The sequence below is a fragment of the Rhinatrema bivittatum genome, chromosome 17 (genome assembly GCF_901001135.1).
Source record: "Rhinatrema bivittatum chromosome 17, aRhiBiv1.1, whole genome shotgun sequence".
NCBI lineage: Eukaryota > Metazoa > Chordata > Amphibia > Gymnophiona > Rhinatrematidae > Rhinatrema > Rhinatrema bivittatum.
The window spans coordinates 42073515-42090361 of record NC_042631.1 but is presented as its reverse complement, the minus strand read 5'-3'; the positions used below and the strand labels follow the sequence as shown (position 1 = coordinate 42090361).

Sequence of the window (16847 nt, the reverse complement as noted above, 5' to 3'; positions counted from 1 at the left end):
AGCCCATTCCCCCTCACATGGCCACCTGGTTGTCCGTTTGAATCAGGATGACCTGGTTGGAGAAGTGATCCTGAAAAGCCCTGAGAGCATATCTGATTGCACAAAGCCCCAGGAAATTTATCTGGTGTTTGGCTTCCTCTGGAGCCAGATGCCCTGAGTTTGCAGGTTTCCAACATGTGCTCCCCAGTCGAGGTTGGAGGCGTCTTGTCAAGGTTATTTGAGGTTCTGGAATCTGAAATGGAAGGCCCTGTACCAGATTGGATTGGTTTGTCCACCAAGCTAGCGATAGCCGGAACTGTTTGGTGATGCGGATTGTGGAGGACATTGGCTGAGAAGACTGAGTCCACTTCGATCTTAAGAGTCCACTGTATTACTCTCATAGTGAGGCGAGCCATGGAAGTGACATGCACTGTGGAGGCCATATGACCCAATATCATCAGGAAGAGATGTGCAGTTGAATGTTGTCGAGACTGCAGTCAAGGGGCCAGAGAAGCAAGCATGAGAGCTCAATCCTGAGGTAGGAAAGCTTTCACTTTTATTAGAGTGTCCAAGTTGGCCCCTATGAACGATAGAATTTGAGAAGGAACTAGCCTGGATTTTTGATAGTTTATGAGAAACCCTAGGGAGATCAGGGAATGCAAAGAGAGGCGAAGAGACGTCAGTACACCTTGCCGAGAGGGAGCCCTGATCAACCAATAGTCTAGATAGGGGTAGATGTGGACACTGACTCCTGAGGTAGGCAGCTACCACCACGAGGCTCTTGGTGAAGACGCATGGGGCAGATGCTAGGCCAAAAGGTAACACTCGATATTGGAAGTGTTTTGGGCCTACTAGGAACTGCAGGAATCTGCGATGTGACGGAGTGATTGAAATGTGCATGTAGGCGTCCTGAAGGTCTAGAGAGCAGAGCCAGTCTCCCCCTTTGCAGGAGGGGGAAGTAGAGAACCCAAGGTCACCATCTTGAACTTTTCTCTTTGTAGGTATTTGTTTAGAGTGCGAAGATCCAATATTGGGCGCACACCACCTGACTTTCCCTGTTGGGAGAGGGGCACTGGAAGAGGAGGGAGACCTGTTCCAAAAGTGGTTAATGGTTGGATGTTCCCCACATTAGCCGAGGCGGGAAATCCGGTGGGACCAAGAGAACGTTGAGGTGGTAACCTTGGGATACTATTGCAAGTACCCACTGATCTGTGGTGACTGTGCCATAGGCTGGAGAAGTGGCACAACCGGCCTCAGACCAGAATAGTCTGAACTGGAAGGTGGGTACTGTTTTCTAGAAGGGAGTCAAAAGCCCGATGCTGGACCTGGTTGAGGGGCTGGCTGTGACTTCCTCCCTCTAGGCTGCCTAGGTTGGCCTTTTTGGTAAGGCCAACCTAGGCAGCCAACCTAGGCAGGAGATACTATCCCCCAGCGTCCAGGGGATACTATCCCCTGGACGCTGGGGGATAGTATCTCCTCTGCCGGTAGAATTGCCTCTTGGAATCTCTCTTAAAGGATCTTTTGGAAGAAGAAGAGAGATCAGAAGGCAGTTAAGGAGAGCTGGCGCAGTCTCTTGGTGGTCCTTGAGCTGCGCCACTGCTTCTTGAATCTTTTCACCAAAAAGATTGTCCCCCACACAGGGCAGGTCAGCCAATCTGTCTTGTACCTCTGGTCCGAGGTCTGAAGATTTCAGCCAAGCCCATCTCCTTGCACTGATACCAGCTGCCAACACCCTGGACGCGGTGTCAAAGATGTCATACGCTGATTGTACTTCATGCTTACCAGTATCTAAGCCCTTTTGTGCTAGGGCATGAAGTTGGTCCTGGAACTGCTGAGGTAGGGGCTTCAGCTAAGTCTTGAATCTTCATGAACAAGGCCCTAATGTATTGAGTCATGTAGAGTTGGTAGGATGCAATGCAAGAGATGAGCATTGATCCATGGAATACCTGTCTTCCAAATGCATCCAGAAATTTCTGATCTTTTCCTGGGGGAATGGAAGAATGAGGTTTGGAGCATCTGGCTCTCTTTTGGGCTGAATCTACAACCACTGAATGATGATCCAACTGAGTTCTTTGGAAGCCAGGGGCTGACTGAGCTAGGTAGGTGGCATCTGCTTTTCGGTTAACAGGTGCCACAGAGCCAGGGTGCTCCCAGTTTCTCTTCAAAAGGATGTCATGAATAGGGATGGACATGATTTCCTTTGGAGCCTCGAGAAATTGTAGAAGCTCTAGCATCTGATGTCTAGAGTCCTCTTCTGTCTGCAGCTGGAATGGGACAGTTTCAGACATCTCCTTTACAAAATTAATAAAGGACAAATCCTCTGGAGGGGTACGCTTCCTTTCATCAGGAGGGGAGAGTTGTGAAGGTAGATCATCAGAATCCTGGGACGAATCGTCGGTCCAAGGATTATAAGGGTCATCACCAGCTCCCAAATGTTCTTCAGAAGGAAGTAACGGAGTTATTCCTGAAGGCCCTGGCCTGGGCATCGATGGCCCCGAAGGAGGAATCTAAGGCATTGACGGCGGCACCGATGGCATCGGTGACATTGATGGATGTGTCACTGCAGCACTCCCGATGGTGGAATGAAGAGCGGAGTTTCTTCATCTTCCTCCGATGACAAGAGACTCGGCGAGGAAGGAGTCGGGTCCATCTGTTCCCTCGGATCCACTGGTGGAAGGGCACCGATTAACTAGTCCATTCTTGCCAATTGTGGTACAAGCACCATGGGTATCGGGTCGGTGACCAGAGGAGGAACCGGCATTGATGGAAGTTGGAAGCCCTGGAGTGCTTTGCCGATCATCCGATCCAATTCCTCATGGAAACCTGGGGCATGGATACCCAGTTTCAGAGTAGGAGGCAGCACTGGCGTAGCAGGAGGGCCACCAGTGAAGGTGGAATTGCGGATCCCGGCACCTGTCCAGGTGGGGAACGCCTCTGTGACCCAGAGACAGAAGAGGACGAGGCCTTTTCTGTACAGGGTTTCTTTGTCAGAGGCTCAGACGATGTCTATGCAAAGAGTTTGCCTGTATCGGTGGCCTGAGCTTTACGATAATGGTGTCTTTTTCTCGATGTTCACCTCTGTTTTTCCTGAGGAGGAACAGAGGGGGTCAACACCCGTGGAGTCGTCAGGCAGGTCGGATAGCAGCGGATTCCCGGTGCTAGCGCGACGCAGGTGGCACTGGTTCAGACGACGTCAAAGCTATCGATGGAGTCGGAGTTTTTGGCTGAAAGAGAAGACCCATTTTATCAAGCCGAGCCTTGCGACACTTTGGTGTCATTTGGGCACATTTGGTGCAAGTAAGGACATCGTGGCCGGACCCCAAGCACATCACACAGACCGTGTGAGGGTCAGTGATGGACATTGTTCGAGTGCAGTCGGGGCACGGAGGGAAGCCCTATGCCATGGCCTCGACAAAATTTAGTCGCGGTGCGGTCGATGGCCGGTAGGCCACGAGGGAAAAACTCGACGGGAATAGACCGCAAACGGGCAAAAAACTTGCCGTTCGACCACGGAGCAAAGAAATTGGTAAGGGGACCCCTGTGGGGTAGAATTTTTTGAAAATTTTTAACAAAGTTCTGTGAGGAAAATTTCCTGTCAGGAATCTCTGAAGAGCTCCTTAACCCATGTGGCTACTGCTGCGTGGAAAAAAAGAAGACTGAAGGGGGACCCCTGCTGGATGCAGGGTTGGTGCTGAACTGGGCATGCCCAGTGGGTGCCAGTCTAAGTTCTGGAAAATTTGACAGAAGTTTTCTGTGATTGGGCTCCATCCTGATGTCACCCATATGTGAGGACTACCATCCTGCTTGTCTTGTGAGAAAAGATTCTCTGGAAAGCTTTGAGAAAAGAAAATTTTAAAACCTTTGCCTGCATCTTAAAATGATGAATTTTGAACAAATGCCCTACAGTACTTTTTGTAACACTAGTTTTTACTGTATGATTTCACTTCTCCCAGAAGTTAGAAGAAATTAAATCATGGGACAAAAAAGACGACCTATTAAAGTTATCCAATCAAATTGACCTGCATGGATTTTGCCCTCTTGTACAAACTTAAACCTGGCCTATTGTTTTGAAGATATACAAAGTCTATTAAAAAAAAAAAAAAAAAAAAACAACGGATTTCCAGATACAGACTTCTAAAAGTTAGATCCGATGACCTACAAATGAATGCCTTACTGGAAGACATTCATCTAAAGTATTAACTGGCACATTATAAAAGTTAGTATGAAACATCCAAGCAGTGTAAATCTTTCCCACACTGACTAATCAGACTTCAAGAAAGAGAAAAGATATGGTCTGATTTAGATGAAAGGGAGAGACAACTTTAGGTACAAAAAGAGGGTATTGGATGAGGAGAAAGTTTCCTTTGATAAAACAAGGTAAGGTGGAAAAGTGATTCACATAGGGGAAAAATCATGCCAACTACAGGTACAGAATGCTGTGTTCTGCATAGGGAGTCACCACTCAGGAAAATGACCCTGGAGTCCTTGCGGACAATACACAAATCCTCAACTCAGTATACAGCAGCAGTCAAAAAGGAAACAATGTTATTTATTTATTTAAAGGCTTTTATATACCGGAGTTCATGCACTAGTGCATACCACTTCGGTTTACACAGAACAAGGATCAGAAAATTACATCAAACAGATTGAACAATTAAACAAATATACAATTACAATAACATTACATGTTAGGAACCTTCTGAAAAGGAATGGGGAATAAAAACTGAAAAATCACATATTGACTCTATATCAAGCCATGGTGCAACCACATCTTGAATATCATGTGCCATTCTGGAAGCCCCATATCAAAGATGTAGTGGCTGGCGACAAAAATGGTAAAGGAGATGGAACGGCTCTCATATGATGAAAGGTTACGCAGGTCAGGGCTCTTCAGCTTGGAAATAAAGTACTGAGAGGATACATAATAGAAACTTATAAAATTATGAGGGAGCAGGATGGTTACCATTTCAAACACGAAAACAAGGGGACACTCCATGAAAATTAACTGGCAGATTTAAAACAAATTAAAAATACTTCTTCACTCAGCATACAATCAAGCTGGGGAATCTGTTGCCAGAGGATGTGGTCAAGGCAATTAGCACAGTGGGATTTAAGAGGTTTGGACAAGTCCTTGAGAGAAAAAAAAAATCCATAACATTTGTCAGGTAGACTAGAGCAGGGGTGCTCAAACCAGTCTTATAGGTCCCTCCCCCAGGCAGTTGGATATCCTTAGTGCATGCAAATAAACTGCATGCATATTCACTATCTCCTACGTATGCAAATATTTCTCATGCATATCTATTAGGGATATCCTGAAAACCGGTTTGAGCACCCCTGGACTAAGGCCTCTATCACTCCATGGTGAGACCACACCTTGAGTACGGTGAATAATTATTATGGTCGCCGCATCTCAAAAAAGATATAGTTGTGATGGAGAAGGTACAGAGAAGGGCGACCAAATGATAAAGGGGATGAAACAGCTCCTCTAAGAGGAAAGGCTGAAGAAGTTAGGGCTGTTCAGCTTGGAGAAGAGTCAGCTAAGGGGGATATGATAGAGGTCTTTGAAATCATGAGAGGTCTTGAACAAGTAGATGTGAATCAGTTATACACACTTTCGGATAATAGAAGGACTAGGGGGCATGCCATGAAGTTAGCAAGTAGCACATCTAAGACTAATCAGAGAACATTCTTTTTCACTCAATGCACAATTAAGCTCTGGAATTTGTTGCCAGAGGATGTGGTTAGTGCAGTTAATGTAGATTGGTTTAAAAAAGGTTTGGATAAGTTCTAGGTCCAGGAGGAGAAGTCCATATACTGCTATTAATCAAGCTGACTTAGGGAATGGCCTCTGCTATTACGGGCATCAGCAGCATGGGATCTTCTTAGTGTTTGGGTACTTGCCAGGTTCTTGTGGCCTGGTTTGGCCTCTGTTGGAAACAGGATGCTGGGCTTGATGGACTCTTGGTATGACCCAGCATGGCAATTTCTTATGTTCTTTTGTACTAGAAAGCTAGTGCTATCCATGGGAGTAACAAAAAATCTACTGTGGGATCTGCCAGGTGCTTAGGACCCAGACTAGCCACTGTCTGAGTCAGGATGATGGGCTCAAGGGACCTTGGCTTGACCCAGCATGGAATTTCTTATGTTCTCCCTGCACAAAACGTATGCATTTCTGAAACACAACTGGCTAAACAATAGTCACTAGAAAAAGCATCTTGCGCATCAATTTTTGAGTGGCGCCTGCTATAGGAAGAGACCAAGGCTCTAAGGACCAAGTTGAGGTTGCAGGAGGAACTACTGGCTACACATCCTTAACTCCCTAGAGGGAATAGACACAGACTTTGCCAAAATTCATCCTCTATAGCAAGCCAAGGTCTTCGAGAATTAAGTCAGGCTCTTGTACAGACCCATCTAAAGAAAATAAAGGCTGGACAAGACAAATACCATGACACCCCCCTCACACTGACCACCATGCCACTAAACTCAAGTAGTCACAACAAAAAAATTTATACAGAGGGTTTTGTGAATCTCCCACTAATACCCTATTCTATATTTGTTCAAATTAGTTATTTGTTTATATATCCCTGCTTACCCTGAAGCTTCAGCCTACCTTCTATATCTTAACTATCTCAACTGCCCTGATTTGTTTGAGCAGTTTGAGTGTTTGCCTGAAATGTAATTTCTTATCCACTTGTTTCAATGTAAACCGATGAGATGTGCAAACGAATCTCTGTATAGAAACCATAACAATAACCAGTACTTTTCATACTACTGACAGCCCAACTGATAATATTTCAAGGCCACAAACCTGACATGATCAGCAGAATACACAAAATATGTATTCCATCTCCTCCTACATTTAGCCATTTCTACAGCTTGCCTAGATTAGTCAATTTTAAATATCTAAACCTCCATGTCCATTAAGGACCCCAATGTTTTCATGGCTGTCCATCTGGTTCCATAGCACATAGGTCAGTCTTTCCATGATGGCAATCTCAGCTACCTTAATCTCTTATCCACTCAGGTCAGGAATACATTTCCATCAGTGTACAATCAATCACATGGCATGCAATAGATGACCAACCAGCTTCCTGTGACCCTTTATCAACCATCTATTGGGCCACTGACCCAAAGGATTCAGCTCCACATCCTCTGTAGGCCACATGTCCAAGAGATATGATCACAAGACCAAGGTGGCTCTAGGGACACAATTTCCCCTAGCACTCCTTTTTAACACAGCAGCTCATTAGAATACTGCATCACACGCCCGGGAGAGGTGGATGGACACGTTAGGAAAATAGACACTCAATCATGAGCGCCTATTTTTCGTGCACCCATAAGGAATCAGCCTGTTAGAGAATGACAGATTACAGAGATATGAACAAACATGCTCCTCCGATAGTAAGTAGTAAATGCAGGTCCTGATGCGATTACTCTAACTGGCATGATCCAGCAACATGAGGGGGAGTGGTATGCTGTGTTAGAGCTCTCAAATGCTTTTTATATTATATTAATGAAGCTGATCAAAATCAATTTGTGTGTTTATGTGAGAGGGACAGCATGAGAATCCTCATCAACAGAAGCAACTCAGCTGCCCTAATAACTGAGAAAGTATGTGTAATACATTATCAACATTGCAACTATTTCCTTTGCTGTTTGTGTATTCTGCCTTGCTTTCTGGAACATAATTTGACAATTTAGCATTAATAATAAACACTGCTTATCCCGGTATCTACTGTATGAATGTGGCTTTGTGTTTCATTAAGCGGCAAATCCTGTCAAGAAGGGAACCAGCAAGATACTTGTTTCATCTGTGTTCAGGGCAGCAAGTCAAGAGGAAATGTGCTTGGGAGATAATCAACCCTGTTTTAGTTTCTAGAGTAGGCAATCTCCCCAGGGAAGGGGCCTGGGGGGAGGGGGGTGTCCTTGTGTTTTAACCACACTCAACAGTGAACCCCCAACATTAAGCAAAGAATACAAAAGCAATCAATGACAGGGGGACGCATATATAATTCAGATATTAATTTGCTAAGACAGAGCACACATGCTGCTGAAGATAAGGTTTCAAATCAGGTTTCATTATATAACAGACAGCTCTCCCCATCACGGATAAGATGGAAGACAGAGTGGATATTGTTATGGGGAGATAAACACATTTGCCCTGTTTGGTGTCCATATTATCTGTTGATAAAAATAAAGACGACAAAGAATAGCAGAAACAAGTCTATCCAGATCCTAGTTCTACAAGGCAAACAAATGTAGAATTATTGAACTGGGAAATCGCTAACACGGAACTGTTTTTGTATTGGGGAATCACTATTAGCATGCAAACTGCATACAGCTGATGTCATGGTGTAGAATTTTCAGTCAAAAGCAAAACAAAAAAGAAAAACTCCCTCCACACACCCCCCCCATATGCAAACACCTCAGCAAGACTTCAATGCCTGTGCCTCCTGCCCAGCTAAGATCTGTTCTAGTACAACTTACTATCATTCATCACTTGATGTTTATTCCCTTTCTAAATCCCCTACACCCAACACTGCAGTGCCCCAATGAGCATATTTACTTTGCAGACTAGCACAAGATGCAGCTCAGCCTAAGAACATTGGCTCATGCTCAAAAACTCTGACCTACAAAAAAAAAACAAAAAAAAAACCAGAACCAAAAACAAATACTATTACACAGGCACCATGGTCTTAGCAAGTAACAATGTGAATCAACATGAAGGCTGAATAATATCGGTTGCAACCTTTCAATTTCTTGGAGTAGTGCCTGTATAGCACTCCTAGGTTTGTGTTGCCTGAATAGGCAAAACTAGGAGTCCCCAATAAAGCAAGGTGCAACACGTAACGCTAGGCAAAATATGAAACTTATTCTAGTTCAGTCTATTTTTTCCAAAGGTGTAAAATAGATTCAGCATAGCTATTTTCTTTAAAAATTTGTTCAAGTTCTTAGAAATTAATTTGGGAAGAATTAGAAAAATAAAAGCAGAAAAGCAGAATTGCTTACCTATAACAGGTCACAGTGAGAGGCCTTAGAAGCATAAACTGAAGCATCTCCTGCATGAATCGTATAACTATAGGCTGTACAGAGATGGACTTACCTTATACTCTATGGCGATATGCGCCAACAGCACTCAGGTGAACTCTTAACAGAGTTAGCCTTCAAACCAGTCTTCGACAGTTGTAGAAAACAGTCAAGCAGTTTTTATGTGGAGCAGGAGAAGGGATCTAGAGCCTTCTGCTCACATCATCCTGAAATTTCCAGTGCAGAGCGATGATGTGAGCTCAGTGGCGTCCCTCACCAGCGGCTATGGCTAAACGATAGCCTTGACAGCAACCCTAATCCTCATTAGTACCAATGGTGCATGAAGCCAGGAGGGGCCTCCAATGCCCCCCGAGCCCAGGGGCTCAGGGCCCCCAAGATTGGCATCCATGGTGCCCAATAGCCGTAGGCCAGTGATGGGCAGCACAATACCTCTTGGTGCCCCATCTGGACACAGCCTTGAGAGTGATCAGGGCGCTCAATAGCAATTCTAGTGCCTCGACATCGAATGGCCTCAAGGACATCAAGGGGGACCATGTAGCTTGAAGGCAGTCCTGGACCCTGACACTAGAGCTCAGTGCCACTACTCTGCTGCAGAGGCCCAAGGCGCGTGATGACGCTAAGGTAGATGCCATTCCTCCAAGGTACATAGAGACTCTATGATGCATGCAGACAATTACAATAAGGGCCAGCCAGCAAACTCAAAGTATGCACAGCACTTACTGGTGCATGTGACCCTCACAGCATAGATGGTGGTCACGCACCTCGATGGCATCAAGGGCACCCTGGCACCTCGACAGCATCAAGAATGACCATGGCTCTCAACGACAGTCCTGGTCACAGATGTGCATGGACAACCGATACTGGGAATGGCACCGAAGTGCAGCAGCAAGCTGCTTGCGCACCCTCTCTCACACAAACTGCACTGCCATCACAGGCAAGCAGGAGGGGAGGCTACATCTTCCAAGGTTCCTGCCCATGGAAACTAGTTCCTTTGAATGTGGAATGAGCTCTCCCCCACACAGGAACGGTGTTGGTCTTCGATCTCGATCAGTCTGTGAAACGACATGGAACTCCTGCCTGGTAGAACTCAGGCGAGTCCCCAGGCCCAGCGAACTACACAGATCACCCTTGAACTGCAATCTGTCAGTCCTACCGGCACCTGACAAAGGTACAAAAACAGACAGAGCAAGGAGAGGAGACAGATACTAAACTGCAGGTACAGTATTTAGAGATGTTATTATACTCTGCCAGGCTGCACAGTGACTAAAGGCCCACCATGTGGCTGGCAGAGATAAAAAGAAAAAGAAAGAAAAACTACCGTAAGGTAAAAGAAAGAAAAACAGCTGCAGCTCTAGCAAAAAATCAATTTCAAAAACTGATTACAGAGCAAAGCTGAATACCGTGTAACACATGTCTCCGTGGAAAAAAAAGACTGAGGGACTCAACCTAGAGGGCAGGGTGATAATTACAGCTACACATACTCAGTAGGTTTGAAGGTTCTAGAATCTTTGAATTCAAAGCTCTGGACTGGGCTCCATCCAATGATATCACCCATATGCGAGGACTACTATCCTGCTTGTCCTCAAAGAAAGTTGTTAGCATGCCAGGGTTTGCTGACTCTTTTCTTGAGAGAGTAGTTGATTCTTGGCACAACCTACCAGTAGCAAACAAAAGTAAGAATTCAAACAAGCTTGGGACAGACAATGCAGAAAGTAGTAAAGGGAAGGGAGGTCAGAGATGAAGCAGGGTCTGCAGTGACACAGGTGGGGCAACTGGCATGATTTAGTAGACCAAGAGGTCTTTATCTGCCAACTATTAAATATTAATATGCGTATAGAAAAACATTTTGAAAATAGGGTCCAGTGTCAAATTTTTTTTATTTTTTTAAACAGTGTTTATTCATTACCATTCCATGAAAATGTAAGTTTTTAGCAGAGATGGAAAAATATTTAGGGAACCTAGGTGCCAGCCTTTTTTTTTTTTTTAATAAGCCAGAGAAAAATTGTGGTTATTTTGCTATTTTTATGTTTTTATTTAAAACACTTTCCTTTACTCTTTTCCTTCTCTCCAGAAATCTGTTTGCTCCTCTCCTCCTTCTGCTGCTTCCTAGCATGCATCCACCCAACCCTCTCCCCTCTACTTTCCTTCTTCCAAGCTTAAGGCACCACATTACTGGGCCCCACCAGTGACAGCTACCACCATGCTCCTCAGCTCAGGCCCTGCTGACCTCTCTTCCACTAGGCCTCAAGTTTAGATGGCCGGGAGAACCAACAACTAATTTTTTCAGCCTTGCATTTTAGCAGAAAAAGTAATTTTAAAAATTGTTCATGATCAGTATTTTTGCATGAAAATGTAATAAGTAATTTAATGGGTTACTTTTGTGACATCAGTAATTTGTAAATTAATTTTTCAAAAGTTGTAACCCCTCTTTCCATATGAAAGTATACTAATGTATCAAACCTAACATTTTAATGAGAATTCAGACATCATGAGGGACTCTTCTGGTTACAAATTATGCTTTCACACATACATACATCAGAAGTATTCTAGCTAGGAACTCACCTTTAAACTTTGACCTAATATTGGCTAGTTCCTTGTTTATTCTCTTTATCTCAGCTTCTTTGCTTTTGCCTGAAATCAAAACAGAAAGGAAATTAGAAGCAGCACAAATTAGGAGGCCAATATTCAGTAGGTCCCTTTAGTGGACAAGTTATCCGGCTAATGTTAACCAGATAACTTGACCTGTATATTCACAGCAGGAAAAACGCCCTGCTGAATATACATGCTTAAAGTTATTTGGCTACATGAAGCAAAAGATATCTGGTTAAGTAGCTATCAGTGTCACCCAAAATATAAAAAATTCTAAGGGCCTACGGCCCGATTGGAGAAATTAGTTATCTGATAATTTTGTTTTCCTCAGTGTAGACAGATGGACTCAGGACCAGTGGGTTATGCTCCCCTGCCAGCTGAGAGACTGAGCAAGCTGATGTCACAGTATATATATACTCCTGCAGTGATCCCAGCCTGCCGGTATTCTCTTCAAAAAAGCAACTGTGGACAGACTAGCAAAAATCTTGATTAAAAACAGGCAACCATAACTGTACTCGACCAACAAGAAACAATGAACTTGTGTAAAAACCTAGGTACCCCAAGTTAGGGACTGGATGAACACTTACTGGTAATCCCTTGGGACCCGGTGCCCCAAGAGGACTTTTGACGCACTCATGCGGCAACCGAGGGCAGGAAGCTGAGTCCATCTGTCTACACCAGGGGTGGGCAATTAATTTTCCCATGGGGCCGCATGAGAAATTGGGATGGTTTTAGAGGGCCGGACTAATATAATTAACTCAGTTCTCAATAGCCCTACTTATGAAAAGACAGCAGTTTACCACCAATGTATGTCCTCTGAGAAAACACAACAAATAAGACCGATACAAACGCTTACATGCTAGCAAAATATCTCATCTCGGTAACAGACACAGAACCGACCTAACATACTCCCAGGATCTGTAGTAATGCACATAAACTAATCCGCACACAGTTACACCTGTATTATGGAATGCACTCAAACAGGAGCAACCCTATCTATGAAAAGACAACACTACAAATATTACATCAGACCCTAAACACCAATACACCTCTTATTAGGAAAACAGAACTAACAAGCAGCTATAGATCCCCAAACAGAAATAATTGTAAAACTATATTAATAAGCAGAATAAATGTTTCTAAACAGCTATGAACAGAATAACATCCAACAATTAAAAACTCATAAAAACTATTAAACATTCTCCAAACACCAATAAAATATTTCAAAAAAGCAGACATCATACAATTAAAATGGCAGTCAAGAAAAATAAACTTAAAGCCACCTTTACTTATCCCCTCCAGCAGCTCTCCTACTCCCCTTCCCTGCAGGCCATGGCACACACCAGAAGCAGCAGTAGAAGCTAAGCTCTATACTTATGGTCCTCTTCCTTAGTGCCCATGTCTCTCACACACACACCATACCAGTCATGCCCCCATGACCAGTTTCTGTCTCTCACACACCAATCATCTCCCAAACAGTCTTTGGCACACACACACCAGTCACCTTCCTGAACAGTTTCTCTCATGCCATACACACACACACACACACACACACAGGCTTCCCACTCCCGTGTTCTACTTGCATATATGGTCTTCTCACTCTCATAATCACTTTCTCTGTCTCTCTCTCTCTCACACACACACACACACTCACTCACCAGTCTCTCACTCCCATGCTTGTGCTCTCCACATGCACAGGCTTCTCATTCCCAAAATCACTTTCTTTCTCTCTCTCACACACACACACACCAGTCTCTCACTCCCATGTTCTCTTTCAGATATACCGGCTTCTCCCTCCCATGATGTGTCTCACACACACCCGGGTTTCTCACTCCCATGCTCACTCTTCACATGCACAGGCTTCTCATTCCCATAATCACTTTTTCTCTCTCTCTCTCTCACACACACACACACACACACACACCAGTCACCTGATCTCACTCATGCATACACACACACACAGGCTTCCCACTCCCAAGTTCTCTTTCAGATATACAGGCTTCTCCCTCCCATGCTGTGTCTCACACACACCCAGGTTTCTCACTCTCATGCTCACTCTCTTCACATGCACAGGCTTCTCATTCCCATAATCACTTTCTCTGTTACACACACACCAGTCTCTCTCATTTCCATGCTCACTCTCCACGTGCACAGGCTTCTCATTCCCTGAATCACATTCTCTCACATTCACACACACCAGTCTTTTTCTCTCACACACACAGTCACCTTACCAAGCAGTCTCTCTCTCTCATGCATGCACACTCACCCAGGTTTCTCACTCCCACAACTCCAGGCTTCTTATGCTCATGCTTTCCCACATACCCAGACTTCTCACTTCCATGCTTTTTCTCACACACACACACACACACACACACACACATCAGTCACCTCCCTGACTAATGCCTCACACTCTCACATACACATCAGTCATCTCCCTGAGCAATCACTTTCATTGTCTCTCACATACACACACACATCAGCTCTCTGACCACTCAATCACACACAGGCTGGCTGGCTGCTTCTCACTCTCTCTTACTCACTTCCTCTTCCCCCTACATATGTCACGGAGTTTTTTGCCGGTCCGTGGCGCGCGCTCCCGGTCTCTCCCGCTGCCGTTGCCGCTGGGCTGTCTCACGTTCAAGCCCAGTGGAAACGGCAGCGGTGTTGGAAGAAGCTATGGCACCCGCGGCTGGCCTTTTCTTCTTCCCGCGCCTGCCCCCCCCTCCCGTGACCCGAAACAGGAAGTGATACAGGGAGCGGTGCGCGGGAAGGAGAAAGAGCCGTGCCGCGTCGGCTGCAGCATCGGTCCCCGAGCAATTGAACCAGCCGGCAATCGAGAAAGGAGTCAGCAGCATGAGCCCCCGCAGGCCAAGAAAGAAGAATCCCTTCGGCAGCGGGAGGCTCATGCTGCTGACTCTCTTCTCGATTGCCGGCTGGTTCAATTGCTCGGGGGCCGATGCTGCAGCCGACACGGCACGGCTCTTTCTCCTTTCCGCGCACCGCTCCCTGTATCACTTCCTGTTTCGGGTCACGGGAGGGGGGGGGCAGGCGCGGGAAGAAGAAAAGGCTAGCCGCGGGTGCCATAGCTTCTTCCAACACCGCTGCCGTTTCCACTGGGCTTGAACGTGAGACAGCCCAGCGGCAACGGCAGCGGGAGAGACCGGGAGCGCGCGCCGCGGACCGGCAAAAAACTCCGTGACATATGTAGGAAAGAAACTCGTGTGAAGGCACGCTGTCCGATTGGCTGGTACTGGGCAAGGCTTGCCCAGCACCGGCCAATCGGACAGCGTGCCTTCACTCGAGTCACTCCCTCCTCCCCCCCGGACGCTGTAAAAAAAAAAAACAGTTCATTCTCCGCTCCCTCGCTCCCCGATTGGCCGGCCAATCGGGGAGTGAGGGAGCGGAGAATGAACTGCTGCCTTCCCTCTGCAAGGGAAGGCAGCAGTTCATTCAGACGGGGAATGAGGCACTGCTGCCTTCCCTCTGCAAGGGAAGGCAGCAGTGCCTCATTCCCCGTCTGCTCTCAGCAGTGGGCGGGCCGGATTCAGACCGTAGGCGGGCCGGATTCAGCCCGCGGGCCGCCCCTTGCCCAGGTCTGGTATACACTAAGGAAAACAAAATTATCAGGTAAGTAACTTCTCCATTTCCTAGTGTGAAGACAGATGGACTCAGAACCAGTGGATGTACCAAAGCTGCCAAACAGGGTGGGAGGCTACCCATGGTTCAGTCAACACCACATGAGCAAAGGCTGCGTCCTCTCGGGCCTGCACATCCAGACAATAAAACCTGGAAAAAAATATATATAAAGAGAACATAGCAGCTCAGCAGATATGGACAGGAGACCACAATCTAACCTCAACACTGCCTGAGCCCTAGTGGAATGAGCCCGAACCTGAGTAGACAATGGCTTATCAGCATCCACATACACGGCCGTGACCACCTCCTTAATCCAGCTAGCTATTGTAGCCCATGAAGCTGGAGTGCCCTGATACCGCACAACAAGTCTCTTGACATCCAAGGGATGCAGGAGGAGATACTCTTACACATCCCTGACCTTATCCAGGGACGGCAAAGAAATGGACCGATTTAAATGAAATTCCAAGACCACCTTAGGCAAGAAGGATGAAACAGTACGCAGCTGCAACGCCCCTGGAGTCAGCGAAAGGAATAGCTCCTGGCAAGACAAAGCCTGCAGCTCAGAAATTGACGTGCATAACATATAGCCGCCAAGAACATTGTCTTCAAGATCAATAACTGCAAGGAAAGGTTTCGCAGTGGTCGGAATGTAGGCCACACCAAAAAATCCAGGACCCCAAGTTAAGACTCCACAATGGAACCGGTAACCTCAAGGGAGGCTTAAGATGCCTCACTCCCTCCAAATAATGGGCCACATCAGGATGAGACAAGAGGGTTCCAGAGGGATTCAGGCATTCCAAACTGATGGAACATAAAGGTATGCCTCGGACAGATCCAGGGAGGTCAAATTCCCGACTGTACAGCCATTATCAGAGCATAAGGTTCCATTCAAAAATGAGTCACCATAGGGAGATGCACGTCCACCATCCGCTGGAAACAGAATACTGGCAGGCTGGGGTCACTGCAGGAGTATATTTACTGTGAAGTCAGCTTGCACCATCTTCATCTGCTGGCAGAGTCCCTCTGTCTACACGCTAGGAAATATGAGCCTTTCCCCTCTTCCCTCCCACCTTATACATACATGGTGCGGTCAGGCCCAGCAGCCCCAAAACAAGACCGATCTCTCCCCCCACTGTACCATAATCTTTCCCGGTTTCATTCCAAAGATTGGCATCGGTAACCCGGGCCTTCATTTCCCCCATCTCCAGTCACAAAAGAAACTGTCTCAACCCAGACTCCCTTATCCCACTCGATGGCCAAAACAGATCTCCTGCCAAGAGCAAGGGTCTTATTCACCTGCTCCTGGCAGCTCTAGTGCTACTTCTGAAAGGCAGTGCCAGAAGCAGTGCTGGAGTCCCTGGGAGCGAGTGATTAAGATCCTTGCTCCCAGCAGTAGATCTATTTTGGCCATTGGTGGGGGGAGGGGGTCAGCAATAGGTCTTCTTTGGGGGCTACTGGGTCCGATAGGGCCCTGTATGCATAAGTGGGGGGGGGGAGGGGAGAAGAGGCTCACAATCAGACCACAGGCTCTTAGATTTTTTTTTGGGGGGGGGGGGGAGGGCGACTGACAGCTACTTCACCTGATAACTTTGAAC

The 16847-nt window shown here is 46.2% G+C and overlaps 1 protein-coding gene across 1 annotated transcript in view; it reads right to left on the bottom strand.

The window, feature by feature from the left end:
* AP2A2 (adaptor related protein complex 2 subunit alpha 2) overlaps positions 1-16847 on the bottom strand; it is a 373009-nt gene that overhangs the window by 283460 nt on the left and 72702 nt on the right. Inside the window, 1 exon segment of the mRNA XM_029582982.1 lies at positions 11590-11658. Coding sequence (XP_029438842.1) covers positions 11590-11658 — 69 coding nt within the window.